Below are 13,949 nucleotides of genomic sequence, written 5' to 3' on the forward strand. Positions count from 1 at the left end.
ACAATGACCGCTGTTAAATGAAGCAGTTACATTACAACTCTCTACTTGCTCACTTCTTAGGAAGCTAATGAGCTTTAAATCAGTGTTTTTCAAACTTTTTTGAGTCGAGGCACATTTATTTCATTGAAAAAATCCCGCGGCATACCACGAGCTGAAATTGTGAGAAAAAACAAAACTTATTTTAACAATATAAGGGTTTTGTTTATTAAAGCAGTTTTTAACATTGAAGAATGGCGTTATTATATTTTATAATATTATTTTATAATCTGATTTATTATATTCTCACGTTTTGAATAGGAATTAAATAAACAAAGAAAAAAGTATTTTATAATGTTTCATATTGATACTTACTCAGTGTGAAACATGGGCCTGTTTGGATAAACATGCGTCACTAATTTGCTTGTCTCTAAACAAAGACAATTAGCTACCTGCTGCTGCTATCTGCTGGTATGGAAGAGTACTACAACGTAGTAAAGACATGATTACGCTGCCAGGCGCTAGACCACACAGGCACACAAATGAGAAAATTCCCCACGGCACACCTGACAATATCTCACACAGAGTTTGAAAAACACTGCTTTAAATAAACCTCTGACGTTAGCATCTCTCCTGTGGCGTCATGCACGGATGTTTTTTTTTTTTTTTTTCCCTGCTGGGTGGGGGCGGACATAAGGACAGAACCGCTTTAAAAGGACGGGGTCGGAAGATGATAATTTTAATGAATAAGGACGGAGGGACGAGGCCGGAAGGGTACCCAGGTCGCGGACGGAGGACGGACCGGCAAAAAAGGGTCAAGTGCCCAGCTCTGTTTATTGTATTACTTTGGACCGCTGCACATGCAGGTTATTTCATGCTCCGTGTGTATAAACACGTCCTGAAATGTGTCACTTGAAATGGAAATAGAGTAAGCATGGAATCTGAATGGGGCTCCTAATGTAGCGGGAGAGAGTGACACGTCAAGTTAATGCTGCCTGTGTCTTGCGTGCAGCCTACATTAGGTCGAACCAGATCATGGGCTGGGGTGAGAAGGCCATAGAGATCCGCTCAGTGGAGACTGGCCACCTGGATGGCGTCTTTATGCACAAGCGAGCCCAGAGACTCAAGTTCCTGTGTGAGAGGAATGACAAGGTGCGTCGACTGGAATTTCAGCATGACTCGGCAGAGAAGCCCATATTGTGGCCTTTGTCCCGCAGGTCTTCTTTGCCTCTGTGCGGGCTGGAGGTGCCAGCCAGGTCTACTTCATGACCCTGGGACGCACGTCCCTCATGAGCTGGTAGTCGAGATGTCCGGACAGCTACGTGGTGACCAACAAATGACTACTGTGACAATGAAGATGCTTGTGCTCTCTTAGGCATCATTTGTCATGAATAGCCAGCGCTGGGCAGGTTGTTGCATTTTTTGGGGCATGTGTGGGTGGGGTGGGGGGGGGGCGATGGGTTGGGGATGTTGCGTGCTAGTTAAACTATATTCCGACCGAAAAATCTCTGGAGTGTCCAAGCTTTTGAGGCAAGCCTGTCTCCTACCCTTAACTTTTGTGGAATGTCTACATCTTTCTGTACCTCGCATTTTGTGTGCGTGCGCAAAGTCAGTGCAGGACGCACCGAGCATGTCAACGACTGAGGAGTAACTATACGCATGCGCGCGCACACGCCACTAGTTGATCTGACTGTTTGTTGGCGTTTTTAGTTCAGATGACACAAGCTCCTCCTCCTCCTCCTCCTCCTCCTCCCACTCAGTGGCTCACTAAACACGTATATGCCTTTAATATACTTTGAAGGACCTTGGTAATAACAACAGGGTACAGGATTATCAGATCCAAGAGTTTTCAAGCATGCCGCCAAGCAAGTTGCATTGGTCCAAAGTTGCGCAATCAGCCCAATAGTTCAGATTTCTCATACACTGTATAATTTTTAATTAAATTGCTGCACGTGAATAGAGGGAGCTCAATCACCACAAATTTGTGTTAACCACTTGGTGGGTTGTTGGGGATAAGGCGTAAACTGTGAATTAGATTGACGGAGTCAGCAGTTGATTTACAAGTGACCGCAAAAGAACGATGCTTGTGTGCATGAGATCTGACAGGATGTGAGCGCCGCAGTGCCACTGTAGCTCATATGAGTTCCGGTTGCCTTAAGTAACGTCTCTACTCAAATACAACTGCTGAAAATCCTTTGCCGGTTCTATGAAGCAAAAAACGGTGAAGGAAGGCTTTAGTCAGAATCAGTCACCGGAGACATTATGGACCTTGTTTTAACACTATGAGCATTAGTCTTTTTATTGTTTTTCTCCTCTCATCTTAGGAAATATGACAAGGCTGCTGTCATTTATCACCAAACATCACAATCTGCAGCTGTTTGTGTGTACGAAAAAGATAAACATCCATTTCCACCTCTCCCACCAAAACCTCAGTCCATCTGTGGGGAAAAAAAAAATGAAGATTCTTAACCTGGGCTTAGTTTTTAGTTTTTATGATAAGATCCCTTCAGACAACTATGCGACTGCTGTTTTTTTTTTGGTTTGTTTGTTTTTTTAATCGCAATGCACACATTATGTGGAAAATGTTTACAGAAGTCATTGTTTGTCAAACCAATGTGCATCAATATTAATATTTATGGATAATTTGAGGGCAGTTTTACTGTTTTTGTATTTTGTATCCCTTTTTGTACTATCATTTAGAATTTCATGTACAGGATAAATGAAACTGCTCACATAATGAATGACTAACTCAAACTTGATTCTTCTTCATTCTGCTCACTGTGCCTCTGGGCAGTGTGGATTCAACTCCCCCCACCCCCACCCCCTCCTCCCACATTTCTTTAATTTGCCTCTATAATTTATGTCCATTGTGTGTACTATGGGAATTTACTGTTATTTCCAGAAGGTCCTTTCCATTGAATAAACTGAAATTTACATTGTGTTTTCATCCTTTTGTCATAATGAGTTTAGATCCAAACACTACTGAGACCAGGTTTGTATGTGAGTGTGAATGTATATTGTTTGTTTGTTTGTTTTATTAATGTAATACATGTTGTACAGTCGTGGACGTACAGTTCATATATATAGTAAATTAGATCATCAGTAAAATGGAAAGTTATTTAAATATAAAATAAACAGTAATAACAAATAATCAAATATAATAAAACAGGTGGGTATGAGAGGGGGCAGGAAGAAGCTTTTACTTGTCTAGTCCTGTCACTTTCTTACAATCCCTAGTTATTTCCAGTAGTCTAGGTTTACAAATGGACAAGTTCATCACCTTTGTCTCATCTGAGGAGTGGTTGCAGGGGCAGCAGTGTAAGCAGGGAAACCCAGACTTCTCTCTCCCTAGCCACTTTGTCCAGTTCCTCCTGGGGGTTCTCCACCGATCCGCCTGTCAATCTTCTGCACTAATCCTACCCTCACTCATGAACAAGACCCCAAGATACTTGAACTACTAAAACACACTACTTCTAACGCCTCCAATTCAGGCAATATCTCATCCCCAACCTGGAGCGGGCACTCGCCCTTTTCCGACTGAGGATCATGGTCTTAGAAGTGCTGATTTTCATCCCAACTGTTTCACACTCAGCTGCGAACCGCTCTGGTGAGAGTTGAAGATCATGGCTTGAAGAAGCCAACAGCACCACATCCTCTGCAAAAAGCAGAGATGTAATACTGGGATTCAAATAATGTACAAAACCTACAATAATCAACTTTGCCACGGTATCCAGAAGTCATTCTAACCCTTCACCTGCACTCTGTCTGCTAGGCTTTTTGGCATTTTGGTGTTTTTCCCTTCAAATTTTGATAAAATATGGAATGTAATATTGTTAAAATCACAAGGATTCATGTATGACATATGTATCTATGTATTATATTATTTAAAACTTACTTTATTTTCGGTAGTGACCGTTTCGGTAGTGGCGTTTTATGATAGTTGTTGACAATACTCAACAACGCTAGGCACAACGTGGCTACCACAGACAGTTTTGAGCGTGTGTACAGAGATAGAAAACAGTACATTTAGCATTAAAATCAAAAGTGCTCAATTTTATTGCCGAAATGAGGTGTTCGGTAGTGACAGTCCTAAAAACCACATGCTGATTTTCAGACTTTGGAGGGCACATAACTTAATAATGCTGTCAACTAATTACTCGCCATGTGGCCAGTGATGAACATGAAGGTAATGTCTCTTACTGCTGAAATTTCTGGGGATGTGGCTAAAACCAAGCCCTGCCTACAGACAAATACTCTTTGCGTTTCGGTAGTGACATGAAACGTTGGGACAGTTTTTTTTTACATAAAAACCTCTAATCCTAAAAAAAATCTACAAAATCAATGTAAATCTTTCACCATACATTTAAAAGCAACCAAAATGTTCTATTAAAGTAAAGTATTTTTTAAATTGGCAAAAATCTTTCATTTTTTTCATGAATTGTAATTTAGGAGTTAGAGATTGGGACAGCCACCTCCCAATAGGAAGTGACATATAAAAGATGACTTTTTGTACATTCAGTTTAATAGTATCTCAATTAATGCCTTGTGGTAAAATATATCATAAGGTATTACTAAATCTGCAAAGTCTGAACACTTCATTGTTTTTTAAAATTTGATTTTCATGTGGGACAGCAATATATATATATATATATATATATATATATATATATATATATGAGCAGTTTTATTTTCTACCTAGGGCTGCACAATATATTGAAAAAATATCGTCATTGTGATAATGGCACATGCAGTGCAGAATGCAAAAAACGTGCAATAAATTCATATTGAATTGTATGCTTTAATTTAACTTTGACCAATCAGATGCAACCATAAATGCACATCACCATCAATAGGACAACAGTACCTGGGGGCATTACTAACACTGAAGAACTTATGAATACATTCATATTTTCCGCATGAAAAAAATGCATTTCTCTCATGAGATAAAGATGTCATTTTTTTTTCGCAGTAATGTCGATATTGCAATATACAACACCCACATCACAAATTGCATTCCAATTACGTGCAGCCCTATTTTACAATTATTGGAGGATTTTATAATGTATGGCATCTTTGAGTATCATTTCAGCATTTCGAGGCCGGGCGATTGTACCCTTTTTGGAAATCAAAATATGGGAGTTATCTTAAAGAATTTCCACATAAATTGGATTAGTATGTGATCTGATTCTTCTAGTTTTATTTTGAGTGTGATTCTGAATCCAGATCTTTGTGTTAATGTTTCGCCCATTTAGAATGTATTGTTTACGCGTACACTTTATATTTATTTATTTATGTATTTATGTATTCATTTATTTATTTATTTATTTATTTTATTTTCTGTCAGTGGCGTGCTGTGCAATTCGTAAGGCATATTACGGTTCGTGGCGCTCAGTCTCCACTCTATTCAAGCGTCGTTTCCGGGTTGGGAAAAAATAATAATTTCATAAAGTTGTGTTAACGTTTACAGAGGAACACTGACCTCCAATGTTAAGTACGTACTCAAAACACCACATAACTCGGTCGATATTTGTTGAGTATTTGCGATAAGAATCATGCTTTATTTTGAAATAAATCTTTAATTGGAGTGGTGCCGTTGCTGTCAACTTGATTCACCAAGGTTGGGTCACGCTCCGAAGCCAGCCGGATGATTTGTGCGTCGCCACAATGTGACAGAGACATTTGTTGCTTTGATATGGAGGCGCTTGGCGAAGGACCCCACGACGGCCACCTACCGGGTAAGTAGGCGTTTGTGGCTTTAACCTAGCATGCTAAAGTGACGTCAGTCCGTCGTGTGGGAAAGCTGCAGGGAGGTCGTGACGGTTTGATTCGCAGCGACCGTGCACGCAAACTGCGCGATCCCAACAAGCGGCACCGTGGCTCCTCAACAGGCTGATCTTGGATCGGTTGCATGTGTTTCAAGTCAGTTTGATTGTTTTGAAGGTGTCCCGCCTTTATTTTATGTTATTATTGATCGTGACCCCGTGCTGTCTAATGATTTGCAGCATCTTCGAGCCTGCACTGCTGGTGTCCCGGAAGATCTGGGCAATTTGGGATTACAGAGGGAGTGTCTGCAGCTGTCTCGCCATCCCCCGTGGTGTGTATTTCATCCCACCTATTCTTAAAAGTAGCTCAAATGTCATCTCTAGATAACCTCCACAGTACTGTGTGTAAAAACAATCCAAAAACATTTATTGGCTGCGAGTAACCGCAAAATAGTCAAAGAGGACGCGATATGTTGAGAGCAGGGTTGCCTTTATCTACTCATAGGCCATCAAATTAACCATCAAATATAGGCCTCCTTCGCCAACAATAACTGAGATGCTCAACTCATTTTTCAACAGTGACAAACAGATCAGCACACATATTTATCCTAGTATTTTATCCATTTTAACATTTAGAACAGCCAACAAATCAAAAAGTTCTCACACAATACTTTTTATAAACCAATAGTGCATTTTTCAATCACTTCTATGAATGAAAATATGTATTTTAATAGTAGTGCGCTGATAGAACAAACAACTACACTTAACCAAATTAAAGCACACATAGAGTATTCTTGCGCCTACAATACTTGCTAAGATAAAAAATAGTGCGTAAAAAGTAAAAGTAAAAGTACAAAACACCATAGATGGGCACTTTATCCTTTTTTACCGGTCCGTCCTCCGTCCGTTACCTGGGTACCCTTCCATCCTCGTCCTTCCGTCCTTATTCATAAAACTAATAAACTACTTATTTTCTGCCATCCTCGTCCTTTTAAAGCACTTCCGTCCTTACAGTCTGTCGGTCCGCCACCCTCACACCGCCCCCAAAAAAACCCCATAAACGTCATTTAAAGATCATTAGCTGGCTAATTTCCGATGCACATCCACTTACCGGACGGGAGTATCGTGAGTGGATTGAATTCTTTACAACTGTTGAACTAAAATAGCTGCCAGCAACCAATGTCATGATGTGATGATGAAGATGATGATGAGACCAGAGCAAGCCAGGGGATATCACAAGAATATTTAAAGCGGAAGTCAACCCAAACATATTTTTCTCAAGAATGTTCTATGCAGGTCCACTAGTTGAAACAAGGTATTCTGATTAATATTGCGTTTGTGGAATAAGAGTTAATCCACCCGTTTTTATCCATCTCTGGGTTCGGCCATTTTGCCACTTTTGTCAACAGAAAATGGCATCACAATTGCTCAGGGCTCAGGTAACGACCAATCACAGCTCACCTATGTTCTGAAGCTGAGCAATGTTTGGTTTTTATCTGAGCCCCGAGCATCCGTGATGTCATTTTCAGTCGACAGAAGTGACAAAACTGAGATTGCTAAAAATGGGTGGATTTTGCTGCTTAACTCATATTCCACAAATGCAATATTAATCAGAATGCCGTGTTTCAACTAGGGGACCTGCATAGAACATATTCTTGAAAAAAATCTGTTTGGGTTGACTTAGTCTTTAATTTTGCGTAATAGCACAATACTATTGCGTTTTGTTACACGTTTTCACTTTTTATTGCGTTATTTCGCAATAAAAATAATTCTTGCAAAATAAGGCCATGTTATTTTAGGAGGGGAACAAACATCTTCCACTTCCAAGTCATAGCTTTCAGTGTTTTTTTTTCCCTCGTCAGTCAAATGGGCGTCCACTAGAGGGCAGACTATGCCTGTGAGAACGACACTGCAGGGAGGGAATGCACATGAAAAATAGCACTCCAGTGTTGTGCAGGCTGCAGACAGTCTTGCTTTTTAAAAGAACCCAACACAACACGTCAGCCGGGACTTGACCCGGTTAGGGACAATTAAAGGGATGGATGAAAACCTCCTTCCTTGCTGCGTCTGTCCTTTTTTAAAGAGTTCTCGTCCTTTCCGAGTTCCGTCCCTGGGATGGAATGCCCATCTGTGCACATCCCACATTGCCCTGCGTCAAATACAAAAAAAGGCCATTTTGGCAGGGTAGAAAAGTTGTTGCTAATTTGAGGAAATGCCACACTTTGACAATGGTAGACAGTGAGCAAAAGAAGGGGCGAGCATTCTACAGGGCACCACAAGAAAAACTAATGAAGTTGTAGCGCTGGCGTTCGGGCGGACGGCTCCTGGAAGCAGTCACTGAGTTGATCGCTCTGAAAATTTTCAGCAATGGCAGTTCTGGCATGAATGACTCCTTGGGATGGCAGCCACATTGAAAAGCCCCCAACTCCCACCACCACCGCTTACCAAAGGCAGCCAAATACAAATACCAGGTCATAATAAATACAAAGCTTTAGAGTTATTATTATGCATTTATTGCACTTTTTTTCTAGAAGGTTAAAAATTACCTTACTACTATTACTTACTTTAATTATTACTAAGATTAAATACAATGAAATGCAAAGTGAAAAAAAAATTCTACAATTACAAATTAGAACCCTCAAAACACGCTCTCTACTCTTTGATCTACACTTTTTTCAGGGCTTTGTGCAAACTAAAACAGTGCCCATCTAGCCTTCACTCTAAAAATATTATTGTTCATGATAACCTATGGAATTTGCATCATGACAACAATATTCAACGTCATACCTTCATCCTTCTCATGCGTTTCCTGTTCTTCTTATTTTTGTAAACTGGGCATCTGATCATTTTGACCTTTTCATTTTATTGTTGCACTCTGTTGAGAATAAACACGTTAGCATAGCATCCTCGATGACACCAACTGCCCGTTAGCATCGCATCTCATCAGTACAGATCATGCATGGGCCAATTAACAGTTTGAGGGAAAATGCCAAAAGAAAGAAAACTCCATCCAAATGCACAGTTTGACTGAACTTTGTTCGACACTTGGACTTTGCACGAAAATATGGCTCTACATATTAACTCATTCACTACCAGACATTTTCAGACACTCTTTCACCCTAATATTTGAAAAAAAATTGAAAAAAATAGGGATAAATTCCTGGGATTGAATGGCCGGACTGTGAAAAGTAAATTCGTCAATGGGAGTGAATGGGTTAAAGTACAGTGCAACCTCAATTCAACAAACTAATTGGTGGGAGGGCTAATCCATTAGAGCCAATTGTCCGTTAATTGAAGTACTTTCTTTCGTGGCCTAAAACCACCCAACACAGTACAACATTGTTTTGTACTTTTTTCATGGCCTAAAAATGCCAAATGTAGTATAAAATTATTGTAAATAAATATAAAAAAGCTTGAAAATGTTTGACAACTTTTGTTGCGGAGAGCTAGGACTGTATGTGAATCTAGGGGGATTCGGCAGAGCACCTCATCCAAACAGTCACTCGAATCAAAAGTGTGGCCGGACACGATGGCAGAGAACACCTTGGCTTTAATCGCACTTCAGTCCACTTCACAGAACACAACAGCTTGCTCATCGCGGCGCATACACACGACCGAAAACGGCGCCAATCTGCAGCTAACTGCTAACGGCTAACAGACCACGGACTTGATAGGATCCCTTAGCTGTCCAACAATATGCCCGACCTAAATTAACGTAAACAAAGGGACCCATTAGCTGCCCGAAAATGTGCTTGGTGGCAGGCAGACCTGTTTTCTGAATCTGAGGCGTGATTGGTCGTTGTGAGCAGTTGTGATGTAATTTTCAGTCGACAGAAGACAAAATGGCCGCCCCCAGAGATGGCTAAAAACGATTGGCTAAACGCTTATTCCACAAACGCAATATGAATCAGAATGCCGTGTTTCAACTAGTGGGCTTGCATTGAACATACCCTTGAAAAAAAAATGTTTGCGTTGACTTCCGCTTTAAGGTCAGTTCTGCATTTGATTGAGAAGGAACTAAAGTGATAGATTAGACACCATGGCGACTGTAATCTTGAAACGATACCATTTCAAACACCGATTTTTATTTAAGCATAGACATTGATACATAGATATCGTCGTGAGCGTATCCGCCATATTTGATGTGGCAGCGCCTCGTAAACTAATGCACCATCAACTTTACTCAACTTCAAAAAGTGACAATCTACAAAGTGCACAAACCTAATGCCTTTCATTCACCCATTTAGACACACACGAATTAGATTTGGGTAACAGATTGGCACCAGAAACAACAAATGTAGTTTTTAAACTTGATGATTATAATTGTTTACTCCCACATTCAGCATATTTCAGTTTTCACTGAATCACCGCAATGAAGCTGCAATTCACGTCCCAGCATGAGGAGATCTGGGGAGTAGGGGTGTAACGGTATGCTAAATCACATTTCGGTTCGGTTTGTTTTCTTGGAAACTTCGGTCTGGTTCGGTACAAAAAAAAATTATTTAGAAAAAAATGTTCATTTTGAAAAGATGACAAGTAAACGGTACATTTTTTAGAAAAAATAAATGAAAGCAACCCATTCAGGTGATATTCTAAGAAATTACACCAGAACAAAAAATACACTAACGATAAAGATCTCTTAATTTTGTAAACTATCGAGACAGTGAAATCTTTGAACACTCAGCAGTAATAGCCTGTGACACATGTAAGTATTCAAGTTAAAGATAAGTTGTCATTACAGTGCATGTATACACTTTTGGTAATGAAAAAAATACATAACAGTTACAATTATTGCTAACTATATTAAAACTCTTTTTATAATGAAAATTACTGTAACTTTAAAAAGTCTTTCTGAAATTGTATACACTTTTTAGGCATTGAAATATTTGAATGTTCAACAGTATATGATAAATCTCGCTTTTTAAGTTAGAGTTTTTTGACTAAAAAGACTGCTTTCTTCCTCGCGGAAGAAACATTCACAGTCGGATGATGCCGTTTAGAGTGCGTTTTTATGTTACACGTGCTACCTGCAACATAGACGCCAATCTCCATGTAGCAATGTCGGCACACAACTTTGGGACATATCCACGTACCTTTCCCCATGGGCGATTGGGAACAGGAAAGGCAAAATGTTCCCAAACAGGAGACTGCAGTGCACGGAGGGACCTTCGGGCTCTGGCTTGTTTGCGTATGCCATAATAATGCCATTTATCAATGCATTTATAATTGATCACGGCTTCTGGCTCCTCTTCTGTGCCTCCACTCTCCTACGTTTTCAACACTCAATAGCGTCCGTGCGAAAACTCTCCTACTCGTGCGTAAGCTAGCGATAATAATAAAAACTGATCAGAAACGGTGCGCAACCGGACTGAACCGAACATGCTGTACCGAAACGTATTAATACACCCACGTCTACTGAGGAGGCTCCATTTGTGGCATGATGGCGTTGCTCTGTAGTGCCAAAGAGAAGGGGACCAACCGTATGCCAGGTGTGCTCTCGGTCCATTTTTGAGAGTTTGGTTAAACCTCTCCAAACCGTCGTTGGCCTGGGGATGATACAAGGCAGTTGTGAGATCTCTTGAAACGTTTTTTTCATTCCAGATGCATAGCACATTTTGAATGTGTAGATCAAATTATACGCTTGTGCCAAACATCATTGCGTATTGCGTTTGTGGACGGCTGCAGACCCACACTAGTGCACAGAGACAAGCATGGTGGCGATCGGGAACTGAAAATCAAATCGAATCGGGGCTTGAGTGAATCGTTACACCCCTAGTTGTGACTGAGCAAGATTTTATGACTTGACTTATGACTTGTTGAACTAAGTAATGACTTGACTTGCTTGAAATTTGGTGGCGACTCGACTTGCTTTTTGTTGGGTTTTTTCCCATAGTGACTTGGAACTTTCTTGACATTTGAAGGTTATAAGGTTTTTGTAATGGTTACTTTATTTCAGTTTTCACTGGTATGCTCCTCCCCAGAGGTGGGCATTTTACGAAAGTTTGCTGGTCCTTCATCCATCAGCAGCCTGGGTACCTGTCCGTCATCCATCAATCCGTCTGTTTTTCACGCCGAACCAAACATAATCGTCTGTCGGGCAGTCCATCATGTTATTTTAACCGCGCTTCCGTCAGTAAACATGAAAGGTCTGCCACTCCATCAATCATCAGTCCGGGAAAAAAAAAGGTTCAACCGATGAAAAATCCATCCATCCATCCATTATCTGAACCAATTTGATGAAAATAGTAAATGGAGTACAGCTGGGATAGGCTCCAGCACGCCCGCGACCCTTGTGAGGAGAAGCGGTATAGATGATGGATGGATGGATAGCAAATGGAGTGCACTATGTACATCATAATGTGTCGGCTTGCTGCTCAAACAGCTTTACACTCACATACTGTACATTTGACATTTCACATACACGTATTTGCCAATTTATTGAACTGTTAAGTGGGAGCCTGCTGCCGCTTTAACTCTTAAAATATTTACTTTAAAGTTTTGCTTAACTTAACCATAATCCTGTGTCACATTGTTGCAAAAGGTACAATCCTGGTGGATTAGAATGCTTCCTAGTGAAAACTGAAATAAAGTACCCATTACAAAAAACAAACAAAATTATTTGAATTTGTCTTCTTTTTCTTCTTCTTCTCCTTCCTCTTCTCCTTCTTTGGTCTTTTAGCGGTTGGCTAACAACTTTTCGTACATTACTGCCACTTTCTGAAATGGAACCCGACTCTTTCCAAAAATAAAAATAGAAATGTAAAACTTAACTCACAAGAACATCTCTGTAAAACTGTCTCTGTATTCAAAGCTACGTTATTATTTCTTAGTCAGCCTGACTAAGTCATGATTCTGTCTTCGGTGCACCCCGCCACCAGCTGTACATACTGTATACAGTTTCTCGTCCGAAAAACAGGCGTCCGTCAATGATGGAGGGTGAGATCCGTTCTGACTTAACCGGGTTAGTGATGATTACATAGATCAATCCACTTCCATTTGTGCTTAGTCCGTCTTTTTTACTTTTCCATCTATCGTCTAACGTCAGCAAAACGGGCGTCCTTCAGCGATGGTCCGTCGGTCAGACGGAATGCCCACCTCTGCTCCTCCCCATAATGTGATATCGCTGATACAGATTTGATTGCATTTGCCACCGTATTACATGTGTCAATTAATTATTGTGGCGAATGACATTCCTAAATACAAATACCTCTCGTGGACAATTTAGGTGAACATTCGAGTACGTGCTGGTTATCAGAAGCTAATGCTGGTCACTAATGTTAGCTTATACCTCATCTGTGCTAAGACTGCAGCGCTGCTTCCGGCTTGGCTTTGACATGATAGTGCTTGCTTGTATTTTGATGGCCAGATACTTGCGCTTGCTCGGCAATGTGAGATTTCGAAGCCTACAAATTGTGGGCACAGTTATGCAAATTAGTAATCGCGGTGTCTCAATTAATGCAACATTCTGAACAGCTTTCTTAAAGACATATTTTCAAAGACGCAAACGTAACAAAAGATGAACTTAAATGTATAATTTCGTACATGATGGTTGGACAGGCACTCCAAGGACCCAACTATTTGTATACAAGCAGTTAAAAAGTAATTTCTCCATAAGATGTTCCTTTCAATGCTGTTAATCAGCAAACAAAAAAGCCAATGATGTCTCCTTCCGAGTCATCTGCCTGAAGTGTGCCGCCACAATGAGGAGGCTGCGGCCTCACATAAAACCTTGTGATGTCCGTAGCCAACAAACGCACACACGCACACTCGCCTTTTCTCCCTTTGAGCTGAGCCACACTCCTCTTTACTCTTGCATTCTCTTAAAGGCCACATCTCCTCTGTTTCTGCTTGACCCCCCCGAACGCACCCCCACCCTTGTTCCAGGCTGAGACAAAGAGGACAGGGACTGTGGCACTCTATAGCCAGGTGTTCACCACTGCTTCCCCGGGCCGTAATAGCACCATCCCTCACCCTACAGCTGCCCTCGCCGGCCTCCCATTGTGTGCTTCTATTGTGCGGCCGCCTGCCCTTCGTTGATTCATCGGCCACACGGGGACACTCATTCACATGTGTGTGTGGGGTGTGTGTGTGTGTGTGTGTGTGTTGGTGCACACATTGACCACGCGTGCCTTAGGGAAAGCGGGTGTCGCGGTTCTCCGACTCCTCCCGCCGTTGTCTCTGCGCCTCATTGTGACACAGCCTCTCTGTGAT

At 41.0% G+C, this 13,949-nt stretch overlaps 2 protein-coding genes across 12 annotated transcripts in view; both read left to right on the top strand.

The window, feature by feature from the left end:
• Positions 1-2,915, top strand: part of LOC147152476 (mitogen-activated protein kinase kinase kinase kinase 4-like) — a 50,405-nt gene extending 47,490 nt beyond the window's left edge. For all 7 annotated transcript variants that reach the window (XM_086046994.1, XM_086046941.1, XM_086046950.1 and 4 more), the window contains 2 exons: positions 989-1,128; positions 1,194-2,915. In XM_086046994.1, coding sequence (XP_085903120.1) covers positions 989-1,128; positions 1,194-1,277 — 224 coding nt within the window. In that variant the 3' untranslated portion in view covers positions 1,278-2,915. The remainder of the gene's footprint in view (positions 1-988; positions 1,129-1,193) is intronic.
• Positions 2,916-5,578: 2,663 nt separating this feature from the next.
• Positions 5,579-13,949, top strand: part of LOC147152477 (putative ribonuclease ZC3H12C) — a 26,760-nt gene continuing 18,389 nt past the window's right edge. For 3 of the 5 annotated variants that reach the window (XM_086047025.1, XM_086047007.1, XM_086047016.1), the window contains exons 1-2: positions 5,579-5,711; positions 5,979-6,070. The gene's annotated coding sequence lies outside the window, so the exon portion shown is untranslated. Of the gene's footprint in view, positions 5,712-5,759; positions 5,896-5,978; positions 6,071-13,949 lie in introns of all 5 variants that reach the window. The other 2 variants (XM_086047034.1, XM_086047043.1) reach the window with 1 other exon arrangement.

This window comes from Filicampus tigris, chromosome 1 (genome assembly GCF_054856515.1).
Source record: "Filicampus tigris isolate MCC_2025a chromosome 1, RoL_Ftig_1.0, whole genome shotgun sequence".
NCBI classification, from domain to species: domain Eukaryota; kingdom Metazoa; phylum Chordata; class Actinopteri; order Syngnathiformes; family Syngnathidae; genus Filicampus; species Filicampus tigris.